The sequence below is a fragment of the Tursiops truncatus genome, chromosome 15 (assembly GCF_011762595.2).
Source record: "Tursiops truncatus isolate mTurTru1 chromosome 15, mTurTru1.mat.Y, whole genome shotgun sequence".
NCBI lineage: Eukaryota > Metazoa > Chordata > Mammalia > Artiodactyla > Delphinidae > Tursiops > Tursiops truncatus.
The window spans coordinates 8,925,121-8,948,008 of record NC_047048.1 but is presented as its reverse complement, the minus strand read 5'-3'; the positions used below and the strand labels follow the sequence as shown (position 1 = coordinate 8,948,008).

The window sequence follows — 22,888 nt, the reverse complement described above, 5'->3', positions numbered from 1 at the left end:
AAAGTGACAATAAACGATTTTAAAGGCAAATACAGAAGGTCACATGGGTGTGAACAAAACTTAGCTCTTTTGATACTGAGAAGACTCAATCAAAGACCTGATAAAGACAACATGAAGCACAGAAAATAATTACAAAACACAAAATCTGGTTTCCCAGACAGATTACTTAAAAGATAAATCTTTTTTCTTTTCTTTTCTTTTCTTTTCTTTTTTTACAATTTCTTATTAAGAACAGACCACTAATCTAAGAAATCTTTGTCATTTTAACAGAGAAAGCCAAATTTTAGGTGTGTATCAGTGTACAATTAACACTAAAGCTAATTTAAAAAAAAAGAAACCTTATAAATAAATCTGTCCAATCCTAGCCAGCTTTGACCACACAAAATAAGATTCCTTTTCCAAGATTCCTTTTCCACAAACCTTCAACAATTAAAAAAAAAAATCCATTTGGGTTTTGTCCTATTCTTTTCCTCCATCTCATTCTAGAACAACCAGTCATTCTATTTTAGGACTGAATTTCTCTTTTTCCATTAACAAAAATATGTCCTTCATACTTTGCATGTTTGGCATATATAGCTGTTTCACTTCATCCTTATGGCTTCTAGTAGTTTCATTTACATATGTTGATTATAATTTTTACCCATTAATAATCTTTATTTTTCTGTGAACACTAGGAAGTAAGCAATTGTGAACTGTCTGCCACATACTATCATTCTGTAGAAGATTAATACATTTTACAAATATACTGTCTCATAATTTTTTATGGGTATATGCTTCCTTATAGTACAATTTTCAATTTTTAAAAATTGAAGTATAGTTGATTTACAATGTTGTCTTAGTTTCTGGTGTACAGCAAAGTGATTCAGTTATACGTATATATACATATTCTTTTTCCTATTCTTTTCCATTATGGTTTATTACAGGATACTGAAGATAGTTCCTTGTGCTATACAGTAGGATCTTGTTGTCACAGTACAATTTTCCATGTGGCAAAATTCATGTTCACTAATGAACCCGAATATCTTTTGTCTCTGTAGAATTTAAGAAGCCCCAAATAAATAAACTTATGGTCAGCAATTAATGTTTCAGTATTTTACCTTATTTGGAAATGATCTAGATATTCATTGAATATCACTTAACTTAGAACAGCTTTAAGGTTTCAAGTTGTCAAAAGGTTTTTGAACCTATTTTTAAGTATACATATTAGAAAATAAAATTATTGTTGAAAAGTTTATTTATAAACTTTTTTCATTCATGTCTATTTAATTCTCTTGTTCTTAACACTTTTAGCAATGCTTGACTTGCTTGTGAAAATGTCATGAGACAATAAACAAAGCTAGCCATCATCTCAAGTTATTTTTCTCGTTGACAAATCAGGCACGTATCAAAAATATCACAGAAGCAAAGAGCTTTCAAAGTCAAACATAATTTTTTAAATTGCCATGCTTGACACATCAAGCAATTCATTTCTATCGTAAATTTTGTTCTTAGGTTGGATTTATAGTTTTATAATCTTAAGTATCTAGCAGAGATAACTTAAGCTTGTTTGACTTAGTATAAACCTAGGTGGGAAAAAATTGTATGTCTGCATTATATTTAATGCTGACAACTCCAAAGACATGCCCGTTTTTATTTTGCCAACAATTTTAAGACTAGCTTTATTTACCAAATATTTATCCCAGATCATGTGAACTTAAAACAAAATTGGGTTAGTTTCTAGACTTCTCACTCATTTATCTCTAAGCCAATTCAAATAGAGCCTCTTTAATGGATTTTATAACTAATTTGGTAATACCATCCAAAGGTAGAAAAAAATCACCTAAACGTAATATACATGCATAGACATACGCATACATACAGACAAATGCAGTGATCCTAGAGCTTTCATTTTATAATTTTAAGCATGCGTCAGTAAAACTTAGTAATACAAACTCACTGGTTTATACCTACTTTATATATATATTTTAAAACACTTATTTATTTGGCTGAGTTGGGTCTTAGTTGCGGCACGCAGGATCTTTGTTGTGACGCAGAGGCTTCTTTCTAGTTGTGGTGCGCAGGCTGTAGAGTGCATGGGCTTAGTTATGCCGCAGCATGTGGGATCTTAGTTCCAGGGATCAAACCCACGTTCCCTGCATTGGAAGGTGGATTCTTAACCACTGGACCACCAGGGAAGTCCTTATACCTACTTTATATTTTTAACCAAATTGTGTTTCTGGCAAATGGGACAAGTTGAGGTTACCTACTCAATATAAGGGCTAATTCTTTTTATCAATATTTGTGGAGCAAGTTTCTAGGATTTTCATTTGACCTGATAGGTAATCTTATGAAGGCTGAGAACTACGCTTTAGGTGAGTGACTGAGGAGACATCTAGCGGCTGTCTGGATGTCTCCAAAGCTCATCTGAGTGGATAAAATAGTCAGCCTTTTTGCAATTAGCCTTTTTCCTTTTCAGCCTCAGGTCGTTGCTTCTGGGGGACCCTCAGTCCCTTGAGAGCAGGGGCCTAAAGTTCAAGTGGCTGAGGGGCTGGTGTATAACAAGGTCTGGCAGAGGTGGACAGAAGGATGGAGGAGCCAGGGGCTTGAAGGGAGTCACAGCAGAGGACTCAAGGGAAGTGATGGAAGATCAAAGAAGGCACAGGGGAAAAAAGCAGAAGCAATGGCAAGGGAGAGGTTGAAGAGGGGCCAGTTCGGGGAGATCTTATGTTTCCCAAAGAATCCAATGACGATCCAATTATCCCCAGCAGCATCATGTCAACAAGAAGGAGGAAGACAGGGCTTCCCTGGTGGCGCCGTGGTTAAGAACCTGCCTGCCAATGCAGGGGACACGGGTTCGAGCCCTGGTCCGGGAGGACCCCACATGCCGCAGAGCAACTAAGCCCGTGCGCCACAACTACTGAGCCTGCGCTCTAGAGCCTGCGAGCCACAACTACTGAAGGCTGTGCGGGTAGAGCCGGTGCTCCACAATAGGAGAAGCCACTGCAATGAGAAGCCCACGCACCCCAACGAAGAGCAGCCCCCGCTCGCAGCAACTAGAAGAAAGCCCGCGCACAGCAATGAAGACCCAATGCAGCCACAAAGAGATAAATAAAATAAAATAAATAAAACATTAAAGGAAAAAAAGGAGGAAGACAGGTCTGGTGCACCATACAGTCGGCAGGGGCTCGAGAACGGGGTTTCAGTGGACAGAAGTTCCCACGGAGCAGCACGACCACACAAACAAGAGACGCCTTAAAAAATAGCTCCTATCAGGGTCTGGATATCAGCTTCCAATTAAGCCAACTTCTGACAACAGAGCTCGTTAAAACAAAATTTTTTTTTGGCGCGGCTTGTTGGAATCTTAGTTCCCCAACCAGGGATTGACCCCAGGCCATGGCAATGAAATCACCGAGTCCTAACCACTAAGCCGCCAGGGAACTCCCCTCGAAAAAAATTCTTTCAAATATCTTATTATCAGCTGAGATGAACAACAAATATTCCTGGCAGTGTTGACTACCTACTCCTTTTTTTCTTTTTTAAAACCAAAGTCATACCTGTGCCAACTGACTCAAAACCAAAACCAGTAAAAGCTGTTTATGACTTAACAGAGGACACAAGAGGCCTCCGCACAGAGGGTGCAAGTACGCAGTCCTCCTGTGATCTGGAGCCACTCCCAAAGAGAGCCAAAAGAAAGAAAGAAAGATCACTGTTTCCCCCAGAGAGCTGGGAACAATTCGTAGGATGTTAGCTGCAAATGAGGTACAGCCCACATTTCTGTGCAGCCATATTCTTGGGGACCCTACCTGCTGGTTGGCCTCCTGCACAGGCAAGAACTGACAATTTTCATGCTTTGGCAGGAGGAAAGCCAAGACGAGCCCCCAGGACACAAAACAAGACAAACAGGGGGCTTCCCTGGTGTCGCAGTGGTTGAGAGTCCGCCTGCCGATGCAGGGGACACGGATTCGTGCCCCGGTCCGGGAAGATCCCACATGCCGCGGAGCGGCTGGGCCCGTGAGCCATGGCCGCTGAGCCTGCGCATCCGGAGCCTGTGCTCCGCAACGGGAGAGGCCACGACAGTGAGAGGCCCGCGTACCGCAAAAACAAACAAAAAAACAAGACAAACAGGAAAGCAGGAGCTGACAAACAGGAGAGCAAGATCAATAACCAATGGGCCCCCCAAACCAAATTCAACCAGAGTCACAATCCAAATAATTTTTTTTAAATATTTATTTATTTATTTATTTTGGCTGTGCCTGGTCTTAGTTGTGGCCCATGGGATCTTCGTTGCGGCCCATGGGATCTTTAGTTGCGGCATGCGGACTTCTTAGTTGGGGCATGCATGTGGGATCTAGTTCCCTGACCAGGAATCGAACCTGGGCCCCCTGCATTGGGAGTGTAGAGTCTTAACCACTGGACCACCAGGGAAGTCCCACAATCCAAAGAATTAATTTTGACAAATGTTTTTCTCGTGCTAATCTGAATTAGAAAAGGAAGGGACAAGGAGATACTTTTTACCTTCCTCTCTCAACTGGGCCCTACAGACGGAGACCCGGGAGAGCTGACTTTGGTAGAACATTCTTACCTTTCACTGGTTTTGGTTAGTTTTCCCAGGATCCTGTCTACAGGCCGCAGAGCCAATGAGGTGTCCCAGCCATCCCTCCGTGGTTGCCAGAAACTATAACAGAGGGAAAAGGTCATTTCCCTTTACCCTTCTACGTTCGCAGCTGGGGCCCTTGTAACAAAAGACTAATGAGAAAAGCACACAAATGTCTTTGATGTAAGTTCTATGTGATGTGGGAGCCTTCATAAGGGAATGAAGACCTAAAGAGGCAGTCACACCTGAGTGTGTTTATGCTCGATTGGATGAAGAGTGGAGAATTAAGGGAAAATGGGAGAGGACGAGAGGACACGAGCTGAGCGTAGGAAACTGGGGAAACAGCGAGGTCTGCTTAGATTCCTCTCGGCATCCCTCACGTGGAGATAAGGAGGTTCCTTTCCTCTGGGTACAAGCAGGGCACCTCTCACATGATCTGCTTCAGAGGAAGGTCAGAAAGTCCCTCCTCCATATGCCATTCTCAATTTCCTTCAGTTTCAAATATTCCACAGGCCAAAGTGCTATATTTTGGGGTAGCACGTCCTGAACCCCATCAAAAGAAAACAGTCCAGGTAAAAACGAAATTCCCTTTGTACCCCACCCCAGTGGCATCCTTACATGCTCTCAGAGAACTCTGTCCTGTTCCTTTACTGCACTTCCTCCAGTTGTCGTTACACACTTGTTACTGTGATTATTTGATTATCCTATTTGTCTCCTCCCATAGCCTGTAAGCTCCAGAAGGGCGGGACCGCGTCTATATTTGCTCTCCACTGTGTTCCCAGTGCCTGGTAGAGCAGACACTTAACAATGACTAATCAGCATGTTAATGTAAGGGCAGGGAACGGAAAGGCTTCATTGGAAATTTCAGAGCCTGTGCAATGAACGGATGCATAACATATGTGTATAACTAAGAATGTGGTGTAAAAAGAGTTCATTCACTCCAGAATGTTTAAACGTACGTTGGGTAATGTGTTAGAGGCTGAGTACAGCCATGGTGACCAAGATTAAATCTCACTGGCTTTAAATCACAACAGTGTGGTATATAGGATATTTTGGCTATATACCCTTGGCTTCAATCTCATCTAGGCTACCCTCCCACTTGCCCATTTCAACCCTTTGTTCATTTTCACTTTGCCAGGGCCACCCCTAGGTCCCAAACAAATTTGGCTCCTGTCTGTATAAACCCTAACTCCCCCTCGGTCCTTCTTTACGGCTTGTTAGCCATAAAACATTCTGGTGGCCTGATCTCACGATTTCCCGTAAGAAATACTCCACTGGCCAGAGTGACCAGCCACCCAGGCTGCCCTCTTAGAACTGGGGCCTGGCCACAGGGCCCCGGAAAGACCCCTAAGGGGGTAAGTACCAGAGCCTCTGGGGCACCTGGTCAGTGTCATGTGCAGGTTTCGGGGAGAAGGCACTTCAAAGCCTGGGGCCCCTGTTTGCTCCCGGTGGTTCTCTGCTTGGCTTTCTGGACCTCTCAGTTTCACACTCAAGCTCCAGGAGTGACATGCAAGAGGGCTGTGACCAAGAACCGTCCATTCTATCAGTGGGGCTTCAAATGGAGCAGGCTCACCTTTGCATCCTGCTAGAGAGAGCAGAAAAACACAGCTGTAGGCAAGGGTTTCCCGTTTTCTGTATTTATCAAGATCATCTTCCCCACTGGGCACTTTCAACACTATTTTCCTTCAGTTTTCCTGATTATTTGACCTCCTTAGTTACAGACTCTACCGATGGCTTGCTTCATTCTCTCTGTCCTTTGTGAGTCATTTGGGCAATCCCCCTGCTTGCCAACCCCAGGCCTTCCCCATCTCCCTTCCTCCCTGGCAGGTCCTGTTGGCTTAACGCACTGGCAGCATTAGGTTACAGACGATCCTGCCGGGGAAAGTCACCATGCAGCCGGCCCCATTCTGTCAGCTCCCTCTGCAAATCCTCTGGTAGCCGTGACCGGCTCGCTCTGAATCCCCTTGTGATTGGCAGCTTCTGGCCCCGAGCAGAATTCGCCCCATGCATTTTTCAGATGGCAGATTATTTTTACATCTTTAGGGTGGAGAAAGGAATATCCATGGCTCAAGACCCCAGATTTCATGCAGTGACCTGGCCTTCTAGATAAATTACAGTACTACATTGAACACTTAGACACTGTTTGATCACTCCCAAGGACGAGAGGATAGAGAGGATGGAAAAGTGCTAAGGGGTGCAAACTAATGTTTCTTTTTTCTAAAGTAGCATAGGAAATGCAATAGTTTTACGCTTCAGAAAATGTCCTGTTTTTAAGACACATTCCCAGAGGTGCAGAGCTAAGTGGATTCAGTGAACCTTGGGATATAAATGTAGGCTTTTCACTGAAACCCCAGACCTCAAAACCACATTGATTGGTCAGTTATCACCACTCCTCTCCATTGCCAGGTTGAAATATTTATTGAAAAATTGAAAACACAGATGCAATGTATTATACAAAGGAAAGTCTTAATACCATAATAAAAGTACTGTTGGAAGGAAACAAAGCCAGTGGCTACCTGCCCTGGGAAGGTAGGCACTCAGTGAAAAATGAAATTCATTTATAGGAACTATTCTAATGGAAAATTGGGGAAAAGGTTAAAAACAGAAGAAGAAACCCAATCCCATCCCTGAAAACCTAAATGTGAAAGAGTTTGTTATAAGTTTGAGACAATTGCGTTATCACCAAGATTTATCTGAACCCCCTCAGTTTGTCCCTGTGAGTAGTAATCAGCCTAATTTAGGGCCTTCAAACCTGAGGTAGTTGAGGGTCACCTGAAAGACATGTCTGGAAATCACCTACTCTCAGAATCGGACCCAACAATGTTTGACCAATTGTTTCATGTTGCTTTGGCTCCTGGGGTGAGAGGCCAAGTTGCCACTGTGGGTTGCTAATCCTGTATTTTGGTCTGGACCTGGGAGATGTGAGCAGTAGACAGCTGGCCCGGTATGCTGTGTTGATGGCTGGCAGGCCCGAGGTGGTGGTTTTCTATGCAACAGGCAGCGCGGTCTCTGGAGGACCGAGGATGGCGGAGACCGGGCAAAGCCAGTCTGGTTGGAAGGCCAATGCCAGGACTGAAGGCTTTCACTGGCAGAAAGGATTTCCAGAGACGCAGAAAGGTGGTAGAAGGTAGCAAGAACATCACCACTTGGTAAAGACCAAGGTAAGTGGAGCCAGGAGATCCCTCTAGACTAAGGAGCTGGCCAAGAAGCAGGCGCCACCCAGGTGCAAACCCCAAACCAGCTCCTCAGTGAGAGGCCGAAGCAAACCAACCGGACTGGAGACATGAGCTCATGATCCCCGTGGTACCCGGTGTAAACCCTGCCGTCTGCCTTGGCAGCTCAGACACTTCCAAGAAAGGATGCTCTGGACAATGGTTCTTCCAGCCACTGGGTCAGGGACTCCAATTCAGGGATCCTGTTGTGGGCAGCAGAATCAGCAAACAATCTAAATTCGAGTCTCATTTAAACTCCGTGCTCAGATATAAATAACCCCACAGAGGTAGGTCTTTCCTTCAATGTTTTTTCCTTATTATGTACACTCATATCCTTACTCTAGAGATATGAGACACTGTGCTACACAATTAAAATCATGGATACGGCTGTATTTCGGCCTCTCGTCAACGCTAAGGCATCACTTCATTGCTGTCCTGCCTTGCTCTGACCCATTCACACTGACCCATGAGACTCAAGTCACGAATGATGCTCAGTGACTAATTTAAAAGGCTGTGAGGTTCATTTTTAGCCTGAGGATGTGATTCCTGTTTTAACCAAGGCATTTCACACCCAGGATAACACGCTCATTTTTAGAGTAGCCAAGGTATGACATTTTGATTTGGGCTAGAGAATGGACTAGCTTCTGAGTCAAGCGATTATAAAAGTAATTATACTAATTCTGACCTATATTTCCTCATGTGAGACTGAATTAGCCTGTGTTCCTGTTTAAGTGCTTTCTTAACTGTCTTATTACTCCGGAGAAGCCCATGAAGGTTTTAAAAATTACTGTGGCTTCTTTTTAGAGGGAGCGTTACTCAGGGAATCCTAATCTGGTCCCATATACTAGATTTTCCCCCCATCGGTAATTTGGAGCACAATAGTCTGAATGGCTTTGATTCTGGAAGTGAGGACCAGCCACGTTTGGAAGTGTTGACCCATGCTGAGAACACACCAATTGGCTTAATAGGCACAGCTGAGCCAGGGATGCTACACATCATTCCTTCTGAGGCTTGGGTGGAAAAATAGTTGAGCACAAAGAAGCAGTAAACGTAAGACCGGTCAGTTTCTACTGCTGCCGCCTCCTCAGCCCAGTATGGAGATCACACATCTGCGTCTCATAATCTGAGCTCATGGGACGCAGGTTTTTGAGTGCCCTAGTTAGAAAATGCAGAGAAAGGGAGTCGGCGGTGGGGGCTTAGGAAGGAGAGAGAGTTGATTCACAGTGATCAAAAGGGAGTCTCACAACCTGTCACGTAGCAACACTCAGCAATGGTCCTTGGGGACAGGTCCTGGGAAGTGCTTGTTGGCTACTACCTATGAATTGCTACAGATAAAGGAAGGAAGACGTTGTTTGTCCAAGATGGGAAGGTCACTTAAATGCTGGGGTCCATCTGGAGGTGAAGAAGTGCTGGCGGGCCGCCCATCTCCAGGACGTCGTTCAAGCTCCTTCTGTCCTCATCCTGTCCGCGAGGCAGCCAGGGCCCGGGATGTGTGGTTGGAAGGGGTCAGAGCCAGTGGCCCTCCTCTCGTTTTCCCTGACCCAGGTGCTCTGAGGAGCTTTCCCCTTCAAGACCCAAACCGGCAACGACAGATCGGGATGGCCTCTAGGTCTTGTTTCCGATTCTTAAAGACGGATGTACTCAGGCGGCAACGCAAGCCTAGCCAGTCACACCTGAAATCCTGGTTGCTGCCAGCACTGCTGCTAATGGAGATCAGTCAGAATATTCAAGGTACCAAACCAAGCCCAGGGTCTTTCCTGCTGGGAGCAAGTAAGTTGGCCTGATCTTCTGGGTCTGTCCATTAGGTAGAACATGGAACTATCTTCTTGAGATTCAAGAGGGTGCCAAGGCAGACATTTGGAGAAAGGGATTGGAAACCCCTCACGTGTTCCCTCTTAGGGCCCTGCCTGGGTATGAAGGGAGGTGTCAACTGAGGGGCCATGGAAGATTCCTTCCGGGGGGAGGAAGTGTGGCTACTCTCACCGGCTGGGTTCAAGCATGGGATAAGGCTTTTCAGCCCGGTCACAAGGAGTTTCCAAGAAAGGTGGCCTCCTGAAGACCTGGGCTGTGTGCACCCTTCCTCTCCCTCTCTCTGTCGCCCCTCACTTGTGAAGGTGGGCAGAGCTTTCGGCTGGGCTCCAGCTTTAGAAGGCAAGGCACTCGCTCTCCTTCCGCCCGGCCCCAGGGAGTGGCCTCGGCTGACCCACACTTGCTCAGCAGGACGCTCGGCTCGGGGGGCCGGCGGGGAGCACCGTGGCGAAGCCTAGGCAGCACCATTGCTGTGAGCTGCTGTGGTTAGGGGCCCCCAATAGCTCAGGGCTTCAGGGGCGATCCCCTGGGAGTGTTGGCTATGTGAGTGAAACTTGGGGAAAAAAAGACCCGACCACCATAAGAAGCAGTGGGAATCCATGGGACTGCCAAAAGAGGGGGGCACTGCCTTGGCATTCTCGGCCAGGACACTTCTGCTCTTCTTCCGACTCTGTGCAGCCTCAGGGTCGGGTCACGGTTTGGAATCCACCAGTCCCCCAGTGTTCACAAGTTTGTGCAAATGATGAAACGGAAAAGGCTGAGAAGAAAACAGAAAAGAAAACGCGTAAGATCTTCGCTCTCCAGCTCAACAGCAGTAGCAACAAGCCTCCCACCCCACCCCCCAACAAGGACACCAACTGTTTGGGGGTAAAACAGGCAGGACCGGGAGGGAGGTCCCCTCTGTCGGGGTGGCCCTGGGCTCCCCTCTTCTTGGCGGTGGGGGAGGAGTGAGAGAACACAGATCATGGGCTGTGGAGGGAGTCTTTGGAAGGCCGGGCAGGTGCTCAGCACCGGATGAGGGGCGTGGCGTGCACTCCCAGGGGCTGGCCCGTGACTGGGGGAGTCACACACACACACACACACACACACACACACAGATGGGCAACAAGGATTTACACTCTGACCTGTGGGACGTCGACGTGACTCTATTCTTTCTCGGTGATCGCTTCTTGCAGCGTAGGTGGTGATGCTTCTGTTCCTAAAAGACAAGTGTCACTTATGCTTCATAGTGTTTGGTGCACGCACACAGTCATCTAGCCAACAGAAACGGCCGCCAGGTTGGGCTCTAAAATACATAATCATAACCACCTATTCCCTGGGTCAAGTGTCCAGGAATGACTGGGCGGCATCTGTGGTGGGCTCCCAGAGTCAATGAGCCCAACGAGAATCACGATCTTGGTTGTGATCAAGTTGGCTACTTTGGATGTTTAGAAAAGCAGCCCGCACAGACTCCGGGCGACCAAGAGTCCCTGGGCTGGTGGGGTGAACCTTTCTCCACTCCACACTGTTTCTAGCTCCTGACCCTTTCTGTCTCTCGCCATTGCTACCCATAGCTGGCTCTAGGCAGCCAGAAGCTTGGAATTCACTCGCCCTGTCTGCTGGACCTTCACTGACCACTATTCATTCATTCACTACTCAACTTGATGCTGGCCTGAAACTAAACTCCTGGGGAGAAAAACCAGGCTAACTGGGTCTGGAAGGCAATGGTGTGAGTGAGTGACCATTCAGTCCACTGGTCAACATTCAGGTCTTGAAAGATGACCACAAAAGCTTTCTATTCACCACCAGTTTGGGGCTTATGGGTTATTCACCACTGGAGAAAAAAGATGCCCTGTGAGGGCTTCCCTGGTGGCGCAGTGGTTGAGAGTCCGCCTGCCGATGCAGGGGACATGGGTTCGTGCCCCGGTCCGGGAAGATCCCACGTGCCGTGGAGCGGCTGGGCCCCTGAGCCATGGCCGCTGGGCCCGCGCGTCCGGAGCCTATGTCCCACAACGGGAGAGACCACAACGGTGAGAGGCCCACATACCGCACAAAAAAAAAAAAAAAAAAGATGCCCTGTGAATAGAAGGGAGGAGGGAGAAGTTCCTGGTTCCGCTGTATGGGAGGGGGAGGCCCACAGCATCCCCCCACCTCCCTCCCTGGGGGCTGTGCCAGTCCTTGGCTCACCTTCTTCCCAGCCCTCGGCAACACCAGCGAGCTCGTAATGCTTTTTCCGAAGCTCTCCCAGTTTTTGACGCTCCTTTTGCAGTTCGTTTTCTAGCTCCAGCACCCTAACCTGTGGGGAAAGTGGCCTTTGCTTTGAGCAGGGACCTGAGAACGGTCTCATGTCGACCTAATCCCTTTCCTCTGTGGTCCAGGACTCGTCGTCCATGTTATCCATAGCTTACCCAGTCCTCAATTTCACCCTTGTCTCTGCTCTCATTTCTCCATCCTCTCGTTCATCCATCTATCCCAATGGCTTTTATGCCTTCTCACTGGGACCCTCTACTGGAAATGAATGATACTTCACGGTCCAAATGCCTAAATGGGAGTAGGGCTTATCTTACGTTCCTCTGATAAATCACTAACTAAAAACATACTACTCAGCTATTAAAAAAAATGAAAAATCTTGCCATTTGCGACAACATGGATGGATCTAGAGGGTATTTTGAAAAGTGATGTAAGTCATAGAAAGACAAATACCATATGATCTCACCTAAATGTGGAATCTAAAAAACAAAACAAACAAAATAACATGAAAAGAGACTCACAGATACAGAGAATAAACAGGTAGTTGACAGAGTGGAGGGGAGGTTGAGGGGGGTGAAATATGTGAAGGGGATTAAGAGGTACAAACCTCCAGTTATAAAATAAATAAGTCACAAGGGTATAATATACAGCATAAGGAACATGGTCAGTATTATTGTAATAACTTTGTAGGGAAACAGATGACTACTAGACTTATTATGATGATCATTTCGTGATGTAGGCAAATGTCAAATCACTATGTAGTACATCTGAAACTAATGTAACAGTGTACGTCGACTCTATTTCAATAAATAAAAAGAGAAAAAATGGAAAGAAAAGGACAACTCTAATGTTTAGTCTACCTATATGATACATTCTAATCCAGTTGTAACCCATCTCCTTCAACCCCAGTTCTCTGGAAGTCTAGACAGGAACCAAATACAATGGTTCTGGCATTTTTGAGGGGTTGGTATAACTTAGGGTTACTATTGTGCAGGAAAAGGTACAATCTCACTAAAGGAAGGGTTGGTTCTTGGCTATTCCTCCTCATTAACTATTTTATTTATTACTGCAAGAAATATTTGCTGAGCTCCCATAATGGACCCCAGGCTCTGTTACAGGTGCTGGAGACACAGTGGTGCTCAGACAGACAAGGTCCCTGCTTACCCCTTACCTCATGGGGGGACGAGACAAACTAATGAACAAGAAAAGACCTGATCATAAAGCAAATGACACAGGGCGACTTAGTGATAAAGACTAAGGGTGGGCAGCAAAGGCTACTCTCAGGAAGTAACTTTTGACCGGGAGAGAGTCATGAGGTGAGGTTGGAGCAATAGGCAAGGATCGTTACGCCTGCGGCCCACGGGCCAGGGGAAGGAGTCTGGGCCCAAAGGAAGTCCAAAGGAAGCCAGCGGAAGCTTTTAAGCAGGGAACTGACATGTCGTCATTTACATTTTTACAATATGTTGAGGCTGAATGCATTGAAGATGGGCAGAGAGGAAGCAACTAGACCCAGTAAGGTGGTTTGGTTTTTTTTGCTTTTTAAACTTTTTATTATGGAAAATGTAAAACATATACAGAAGGATGGAGACTGGTACAGTGAACCCCACCATATACCTTTCATATTGCTCCATCAACTACCAACTCGTGGCCAGACTTGTCTCAGCAATACTCTTTCCTGTTCTCCCTGCCCCGCCATGGGATAATTCTAAAACACATACTTGCATACAATATAGGTAAGTTGCTTCTGCAGTAGCTCAGCAGAGACAACAGAACTGAGCCCAGTTCTTTCAGTGTCTACAGACACCTGGCACATGACTTTTCCTAAAAATGCTGAGTATAGACTTCACCAGTCTCAAGCTGGACTTTACCCCAGGACTGTGACCAGAAATTCTAGAACAAGGATGTCAGGTATTCTCCAGGATCCTATTTTGCATGGCATAACTTTACTAAAACTGAGAAATGGCATCGCCTTTGATGGGTTAACAGTGGATTGACTTTTAAAAAAAAACACCTGAAGGTCATATACAAATAATTCATATTGAAAGTTTTCAAAAAATTGTCAATATAAGACTATTAAATACCAGTTTATGGTCCGCTTAGGAGAGAGCTGATAACATTTTGAGGGATGCCAGACCAAGACGGGTGGGCAAGAGTTAAGATTCTGATCTTTACTAATGACCTCTGTCCACCTCCGCTGTTTCTTCCAGCATCACTTACGTTCATTCTTGGGGTGATATGTACCTCTGTGTTCATTTCCCCCGCGAGTTTCTCTCTGACTTCTCCCCATGGGAATAATATGTGGGGTCAGTGTCATAGGCAATGGAGTCTGACCAGACTTAGAGATGGAGTTCCTACCTGGGAATCCATCTCCTGGCGTTTGATCTGGGTCAGCGTCATGCTTGAGAAGTCCATGCTGTCTGCAATGATGGAAATAGGAGGGTCTTGTCGAATGACACCCCAGCTGACACTTACCTGAGAGGTGGCCGGTGCCAATGCTCTGCTGAAATGCTTGGTTTGTCATTTACCAACATACGCGTGAATGTAAGTGAGGGGTGGAGAGGGAGGAAGACAATGACAGGGTAACTAGGGTCAGACCCCACCCCAATGGACAATCAGGCCTGTGGAGTCATTTCTCTGAATTCAGAGAAATAGCTAAATGGACAATCTAGCTAAGGCCTGTCCCTAGAGTGACCAACAGCATGCTTGTGTGGTGTCTCAACTTTTGAGAAGGTAAGTTTGAATGTACAAAGATGAAAAATAAGACAGAATTTGGAAACAGGACTGTGGGAGATCGGAATCGTGGAGAAGAATGTAACGAGCAGCCACATGGGATGGATGAGAAAAGCGCTGCTTCTGAAAGGCTACCTGTGTCCTCGATCTGTGATTTGCCAGAAATGGTTGAGGCCACAACTGCGGCGGTGGCCTGGTTCACGCCCCGAGAGGCCTGCTGCAGCTGGGCCAGGTTTGGGCTGTCCTTATCAGCTTTCACCTGCCAGGACCAAGCAGATTTAGCGTCACACAACATAGAGCAGCAAGGATGGAATCAGATAGTCGGTCTGATGGTTCTTGACAAATATATGGGCTCTGCTGTGGTCACCACTCAACTTCTCAAAAATCGCTACCTAGGGGGTCAACTCCTGGCATCTCTCTCTAATATCAAAAATCATTTCTGGGGCTTCCCTGGTGGCGCAGTGGTTAAGAATTCGCCTGCCAATGCAGGGAACACAGGTTTGAGCCCTGGTGTTCAAGAAGATCCCACATGTCGTGGAGCAACTAAGCCCGTGTGCCACAACTACCTAGCCTGCGCTCTACAGCCTGCAAGCCACAACTACTGAAGCCGCGAGCCACAACTACTGAAGCCCACGAACCACAACTACTGGAGCCCGCGAGCCACAACTACTGAAGCCCGTGTGCCTAGAGCCTGTGCTCCACAACAAGAGAAGCCACTGCAATGAGAAGCCCGCGCACTGCAACGAAGAGTAGCCCCGGCTCGCTGCAACTAGAGGAAGCCTGCACTCAGCAACGAAGACCCAACACAGCCAAAAATAATAAATAAATTAAACAAATAAATTAAAAACAAAATCATTCCTGGCTTATTTACTTGGTGGCCTCGAACTCTAGCTTTATCACTATTTTGGGACAACAATAAATAAGGACAGTAAAAGAACACTCCCTGGGGAACTCTACAACTCATGGAAGGATTTTGGTGACGAGCTTTGCATTAGGATTAGCTGGGGCAATGGTTCAAATCTGGACCCTTTTGAAGAGAGGCAGACATTAATTGTGGAACTTCAGAGCCAAGCCAGGTAACCAGCTTACTGGGCCGGCATTTTCCTTATTTGAGCGCTCCTTGAACGTACGATTGCTCATCAGAGGTTGGCATGGCTGGACACGTAAAGGCCACTTGCAATAAAAATGATGAAGACAAAAGGCATGCACGTGGAGAGGTGGGTTAGAGGGGCTCCCTGCCGAAAGGCTTTTAGGGGACCCTTGGAGACAGAATTTTTATCTGGGACTCAACCTACCTGGATACTGGATAAATAATCAGTTCTTGGGGCCAGTGCCATGGTCCAGGTATATTTTCTAACCCAGTCAGAACTTACAGTGTCCTGGGGAGCCCAACACAGGTCCTACCTTGGATGCGGCCACAAGCTGGGCGGTGCTAGCAGCAATTTCATGCGAGCAGACCATCAGCTCCTCAAATTTCCCTCGGCCTTGTACCACTAGATCAGCTGCATCCCTGATAGTCAGGTGAGAACCAGATGGGTTATGAAACTGACAGCTGCAACCTCTAATGACCTCACCTTTAGACCACGCCCATCACCCTGGCAGACAGGGAGCTCAGCCAGCCCGCCCCACCCCCCGTGTTGCTCCAGGAGACCCAGACTCCTTTTTTTTTGAAATTAATTTTTTTTATACAGCAGGTTCTTATTAGTTATCTATTTTATACATATTAGTGTATACATGTCAATCCCAATCACCCAATTCATCCCACCACCACCACCCCCCGCTTTCCCCCCTCGGTGTCCATACATTTGTTCTCTACATCTGTGTCTCTATTTCTGCCTTGCAAACCGGTTCATCTGTACCATTTTTCTAGATTCCACATATATGCGTTAATATACAATATTTGTTTTTCTCTTTCTGACTTACTTCACTCTGTATGACAGTCTCTAGGACCATCCATGTCTCTACAAATGACCCAGTTTCGTTCCTTTTTATGGCTGAGTAATATTCCATTGTATATATGTACCACATCTTCTTTATATTCAGACCCAGACTCCCTTTGAAACTTTCAGTCCTATTAACTTCCCTATCAACAGTTCATTTCTAGGGGGCAGATTCTTCCCCTTAGTTGTTCTCTGGGGTGGATCATTGGAAAGCAGGGTGAAGTGAGGAGCCTTGGGATGGATGGATACTTACACCATGACAGTGGCTCCCCAGCCCACAGCTTTAGAGGCCGAGATAAGTCCTTCCGTCCATCGAGAATTCTTGGCATAAAACTCTTTAGGGGATGCTGTACCCTAGGGAAGTGAAAAATACTATTAGCTATCTTTTATCGTGTGCCTACTGTGTGCCAGGTGCTTTTATATATATTATGCCATGCAGTCTTCACAGTAACCCCGAGGGGTGAGCATTATCATTCCCATTTTTTTTTTTAACATCTTTATTGGGGTATAATTGCTTTACAATGGTGTGTGTTAGTTTCTGCTTTATAACAAAGTGAATTAGTCATACATAAACATATGTTCCCATATGTCTTCCCTCTTGCATCTCCCTCCCTCCCACCCTCCCTATCCCACCCCTCCAGGCTGTCACAAAGCACCAAGCGAATATCCCTGTGCCATGCGGCTGCTTCCCACTAGCTATCTACCTTACTACGTTTGTTAGTGTGTATATGTCCATGACTCTCTCTCGCCCTGTCACAGCTCACCCTTCCCCCTCCCCATAACCTCAAGTCCGTTCTATAGGAGGTCTGCGTCTTTATTCCTGCCTTACCCCTAGGTTCTTCATGACATTTTTTTTTCTTAAATTCCATATATATGTGTTAGCATACGGTATTTGTCTTTTTCTTTCTGACTTACTTCACTCTGTATGACAGATTCTAGGTCTATCCACCTCATTACAAATAGCTCAATTTCGTTTCTTTTTATGGCTGAGTAATTATCATTCCCATTTTTAAAGATGAGAAAACTAAGATTCAGAGAGGCAAAAATACTTTCCCTAAGGATATGCAGGAAATAAATGGAAATAAATCCTAGGCTTTTCTGACTCCAAAGCCTATAGCATTTCTATCACATCCCAATATCTCTATATTGTATATATAAGAATATATATATTATTTATATGTATATACAAATAACTTGTGAACTGAGGTGAGTCTAGCCGCTCTCTGTGATTTGCCAGAAGAGGACAGTGAGTACACAGTGAGTGATTAAAAAAATAATTGCTGAGGCGTGGGGGAGGGAATTGGAGGAAGGGAGACAAAAGGTGTAACTTCCAGTTATAACATAAATAAGTACTAGGGATGTAATGTACAACATGAAAAATATAATGAACACTGCTGTGTGTTATACATGAAAGATACTGAGACTAAATCCTAAGAGTTCTCGTCACAAGGAAAAAGCTTGTTTTCTTTCTTTCATTTTGTATCTATAAGAGATGACGGTTGTTCACTAAACTTACTGGGATAATCGCTTCATATGCGTTAAGTCAAAGCATTACGTTGTACACCTTAAACTGATACAGCGCTGTGTGTCAATTATATCTCAATAAAACTGAAAGAAAAATATAATAATTCCTACTTGGAATTTTAAAATGCTTTTATGCTTCGGAAGTACCGGACAGTCTGAGAATCTACAGATACTCCTTGCTCAGTCCCTCCTTCTATTTTGGGGGCAGAAAACATCACCTCTCGGACTGATAAAAAGCGCCACCAAAGCAGATATAGCTCTGTTCTTTTTTTTTTAATTTAATTTTACTTATTTTTTTATACAGCAGGTTATTAGTCATCAGTTTTATCAACATCAGTGTATACATGTCGATCCCAATCGCTCAATTCATCACACCACCATCCCCACTCTCCCACAGCTTTCCCGCCTTGGTGTCCATATGTTTGTTCTCTACATCTGTGTCTCAACTTCTGCCCTGCAAACCGGTTCATCTGTACCATTTTTCTAGGTTCCACATATTGCGTTAATATACGATATTTGTTTTTCTCTTTCTGACTTACTTCACCCTGTATGACAGTCTCTAGATCCATCCACGTCTCAACAAATGACCCAATTTCGTTCCTTTTTATGGCTGAGTAACATTCCATTGTATATATATACCACAACTTCTTTATCCATTCGTCTGTCGATGGGCATTTAGGTTGCTTCCATGACTTGGCTATTGTAAATAGTGCTGCAAAGAACACTGGGGTGCATGTGTGTTTTTGAATGATGGTTTTCTCTGGGTATATGCCCAGTAGTGGGATCACTGGATCATATGGTAATTCTACTTTTAGTTTTTTTTTTTTTTTTTTTTTTTTTTGCTGTATTTGGGCCTCTCTCTGTTGTGGCCTCTCCCGTTGCGGAGCACAAGCTCTGGACGCGCAGGCTCAGCGGCCATGGCCCACAGGCCCAGCCGCTCCGCGGCATGTGGGATCTTCCCGGACCGGGGCACGAACCCATGTCCCCTGCATCGGCAGGCGGACTCTCAACCACTGCACCACCAGGCAAGCCCCTACTTTTAGTTTTTTAAGGAACGTCCATACTGTTCTCCATAGTGGCTGCATCAATTTACATTCTCACCAACAGTGCAAGAGGGTCCCCTTTTCTCCATACCCTCTCCAGCATTTGATGTTTGTAGACTTTTTGATGATGCCCATTCTGACTGGTGTGAGGTGATACCTCATTGTAGTTTTGATTTGCATTTCGCTCATAATTAGTGATGTTGAGCAGTTTTTCATGTGCTTCTTGGCCACCTGTATGTCTTCTTTGGAGAAATGTCTATTTAGGTCTTCTGCCCATTTTTGGATTTGGTTGTTTCTTTAATAATGAGCTGCATGAGCTGTTTACATATTTTAGAGATTAATCCTTTGTCCGTTGATTCGTTTGCAAATATTTTCTCCCATTCTGAGGGTTGTCTTTTCATCTTGTTTATGGTTTCCTTTGCTGTGCGAAAGCTTTGAAGTTTCATTAGGTCCCATTTGTTTATTTTTGCTTTTATTTCCATTACTCTAGGAGGTGGATCAAAAAAAGATCTTGCTGTGATTTATGTCAAAGAGTGTTCTTCCTATGTTTTCCTCTAAGAGTTTTATAGGGTCTGGTCTTACATTTAGGTCTCTAATCCATTTTGAGTTTATTTTTGTGTATGGTGTTAGGGAGTGTTCTAATTTCATTCTTTTACATGTAGCTGTCCAGTTTTCCCAGCAACACTTATTGAAGAGAATGTCTTTTCTCCATTGTATATCCTTGCCTCCTTTGTCATAGATTAATTGACCACAGGTGTGTGGGTTTATCTCTGGGCTTTCTATCTTGTTCCATTGATCTATGTTTCTGTTTTTGTGCCAGTATCATATTGTTTTGGTTACTGTAGCTTTGTAGTATAGTCTTAAGTTGGGGAATCTGATTCCTCCAGCTCCGTTTTTTTCCCTCAAGACTGCTTTGGCTATTCAGGGTCTTTTGTGTCTCCATACAAATTTTGATTTTTTGTTCTAGTTCCCTAAAAAATGCCATTGATAATTTGACAGGGATTGCATTGAATCTGTAGATTGCTTTGGGTAGTATAGTCATTTTCACAATATTGATCCTTCCAATCCAAGAACATGGTATATCTCTCCATCTGTTGGTATCATCTTGAATTTCTTTCATCAGTGTCTTATAGTTTTCTGCATACAGGACTTTTGTGTTTATTCATACAAAATAAACCTAGATAGGTTTATTCCTAGGTATTTTATCCTTTTTGTTGCAATGGTAAATGGGAGTGTTTCCTTATTTACTCTTTCAGATTTTTCATCATTAGTGTATAGGAATGCAAGAGCTTTCTGTGCATTAATTTTGTATCCTGCAACTTTCCCAAATTCATTGATTAGCTCTAGTAGTTTTCTGGTGACATCTTTAGGATTCTCTATGTACAGTATCACGTCATCTGCAAACTGTGACAGTTTTACTTCTCCTTTTCCAATTTGTATTACTTTTATTTCTTTTTCTTCTCTGATTGCCGTGGCTAGGACTTCCAAAACTATGTTGAATAATAGTGGTGAGAGTGGACATCCTTGTCTTGTTCCTGATATTAGAGGAAATGCTTTCAGTTCTTCACCATTGAGAATGATGTTTGCTGTGGGTTTGTCATATGTGGCCTTTATTATGTTGAGGTAGGTTCCCTCTATGCCCACTTTCTGGAGAGTTTTTATCATAAATGGGTGTTGAATTTTGTCAAAAACTTTTTCTGCATCTATTGAGATGATCATATGATTTTTACTCTTCAGTTTGTTAATATGGTGTATCACATTGATTGATTAGCGTATATTGAAGAATCCTTGCATCCCTGGGATAAATCCCACTTGATCATGGCGTATGATCCTTTTAATGTGTTGTTGTTTTCTGTTTGCTAGTATTTTGTTGAGGATATTTGCATCTATATTCATCAGTGCTATTGGTCTGTAATTTTCTTTTTTTGTAGTATCTTTGTTTGGTTTTGGTATCAGGGTGATGGTTGCCTCACAGAATGAGTTTGGGAGTGTTCCTTCCTCTGCAATTTTTTGGAAGAGTTTGAGCAGGATGGGTGTTAGCTCTTCTCTAAATGTTTGATAGAATTTACCTGTGAAGCCATCTGGTCCTGGACTTTTGTTTGTTGGAAGATTTTTAATCACAGTTTCAATTTCATTACCTGTGATTGGTCTGTTCATATTTTCTATTTCTTCCTGGTTCACTCTTGGAAGGTTATACCTTTCTAAGAATTTGTCCATTTCTTCTAGGTTGTCCATTTTATTGGCATAGAGTTGCTTGTAGTAGTCTCTTAGGATGCTTTGTATTTCTGCGGTGTCTGTTGTAACTTCTCCATTTTCATTTCTAATTTTATTGATTTGAGTCCTCTCCCTCTTTTTCTTGATGAGTCTGGCTAATGGTTTATCAATTTTGTTTATCTTCTCAAAGAACCAGCTTTTAGTTTTACTGATCTTTGCTACTGTTTCCTTTGTTTCTCTTTCATTTATTCCTGCTGTGATCTTTATGATTTCTTTCCTTCTGCTAACTTTGGGTTTTGTTTGTTCTTATTTCTCTAGTTTCTTTAGGTGTAAGGTTAGATTATTTGAGATTTTTCTTGTTTCTTGAGATAGGCTTGTATAGCTATAAACTTCCCTCTTAGAACTGGTTTTGCTGCATCCCATAGGTTTTGTATCATCCTGTTTTCATTGTCATTTGTCTCTAGGTATTTTTTGATTTCCTCTTTGATTTCTTCAGTGATCTCTTGGTTATGTAGTAATGTATTGTTTAGCTTCCATGTGCTTGTGTTTTTTACGTTTTTTTTCCTTGTAATTCATTTCTAATCTCATAGCATAATGGTCAGAAAAGATGCTTGATATGATTTCAATTTTCTTAAATTTACTGAGGCTTGATTTGTGACTCAAGATGTGATCTATCCTGGAGAATGTTCCATGCACACTTGAGAAGAAATTGTAATCTGCTGTTTTTGGATGGAATGTCCTATAAATATCAATTAAATCTATCTGGTCTATTGTGTCATTTAAAGCTTCTGTTTCCTTATTTATTTTCTGTTTGGATGATCTGTCCATTGGTGTAAGTGAGGTGTTAAAGTTCCCCACTATTATTGTGTTACTGTCGATTTCCTCTTTTATAGCTGTTAGCAGTTGCCTTATGTATTGAGGTGCTCCTGTGTTGGGTGCATATATATTTATAATTGTTATCTCTTCTTCTTGGATTGATCCCTTGATCATTATGTAATGTCCTTCCTTGTCTCTTGTAACATTCTTTATTTTAAAGTCTATTTTATCTGATATGAGGATAGCTACTCCCGCTTTCTTTTGATTTCCATTTGCATGGAATATCTTTTTCCCTCCCCTCACTTTCAGTCTGTATGTGTCCCTAGGTCTGAAGTGGGTCTCTTGTACAGAGCATATATATGGGTCTTGTTTTTGTATCCATTCATGAAGCCTGTGTCTTTTGGTTGGAGCATTTAATCCATTCACGTTTAAGGTAATTATCGATATGTATGTTCCTATGACCATTTTCTTAATTGTTTTGGGTTTGTGTTTGTAGGTCCTTTTCTTCTCTTGTGTTTCCCACTTAGAGAAGTTCCTTTAGCATTTGTTGTAGAGCTGTTCCTTCATCTGGTACATAGCCCTCTGCCTTTTCTGCCTTTTCATCTTGTCTATGTTTCTGTGAATGTGGTTTTTGTTCCACAGGCTGCAGGATTGTAGTTCTTCTTGCTTCTGCTGTCCGCCCTCTGGTGGATGAGGCTATCTAAGAGGCTTGTGCAGGTTCCCTGATGGGAGGGACTGGTGGTGGGTAGAGCTGGGTGTTGCTCTGGTGGGCAGAGCTCAGTAGAACTTTAATCTGCT

At 44.0% G+C, this 22,888-nt stretch overlaps 1 protein-coding gene and 1 non-coding gene across 3 annotated transcripts in view; both read right to left on the bottom strand.

The window, feature by feature from the left end:
* Positions 1-4,331: 4,331 nt before the first annotated feature.
* Positions 4,332-4,404, bottom strand: TRNAG-CCC (transfer RNA glycine (anticodon CCC)). The gene has a single exon. It is a non-coding gene; the product is annotated as a tRNA-Gly (tRNA).
* Positions 4,405-6,968: 2,564 nt separating this feature from the next.
* Positions 6,969-22,888, bottom strand: part of HIP1 (huntingtin interacting protein 1) — a 153,218-nt gene continuing 137,298 nt past the window's right edge. For both annotated transcript variants that reach the window (XM_033839212.2, XM_033839213.2), the window contains exons 26-32: positions 16,747-16,847; positions 15,958-16,063; positions 14,689-14,812; positions 14,179-14,240; positions 11,761-11,869; positions 10,719-10,792; positions 6,969-10,351 (exon numbers count right to left, since the gene is read on the bottom strand). In XM_033839212.2, coding sequence (XP_033695103.1) covers positions 10,740-10,792; positions 11,761-11,869; positions 14,179-14,240; positions 14,689-14,812; positions 15,958-16,063; positions 16,747-16,847 — 555 coding nt within the window. In that variant the 3' untranslated portion in view covers positions 6,969-10,351; positions 10,719-10,739. The remainder of the gene's footprint in view (positions 10,352-10,718; positions 10,793-11,760; positions 11,870-14,178; positions 14,241-14,688; positions 14,813-15,957; positions 16,064-16,746; positions 16,848-22,888) is intronic.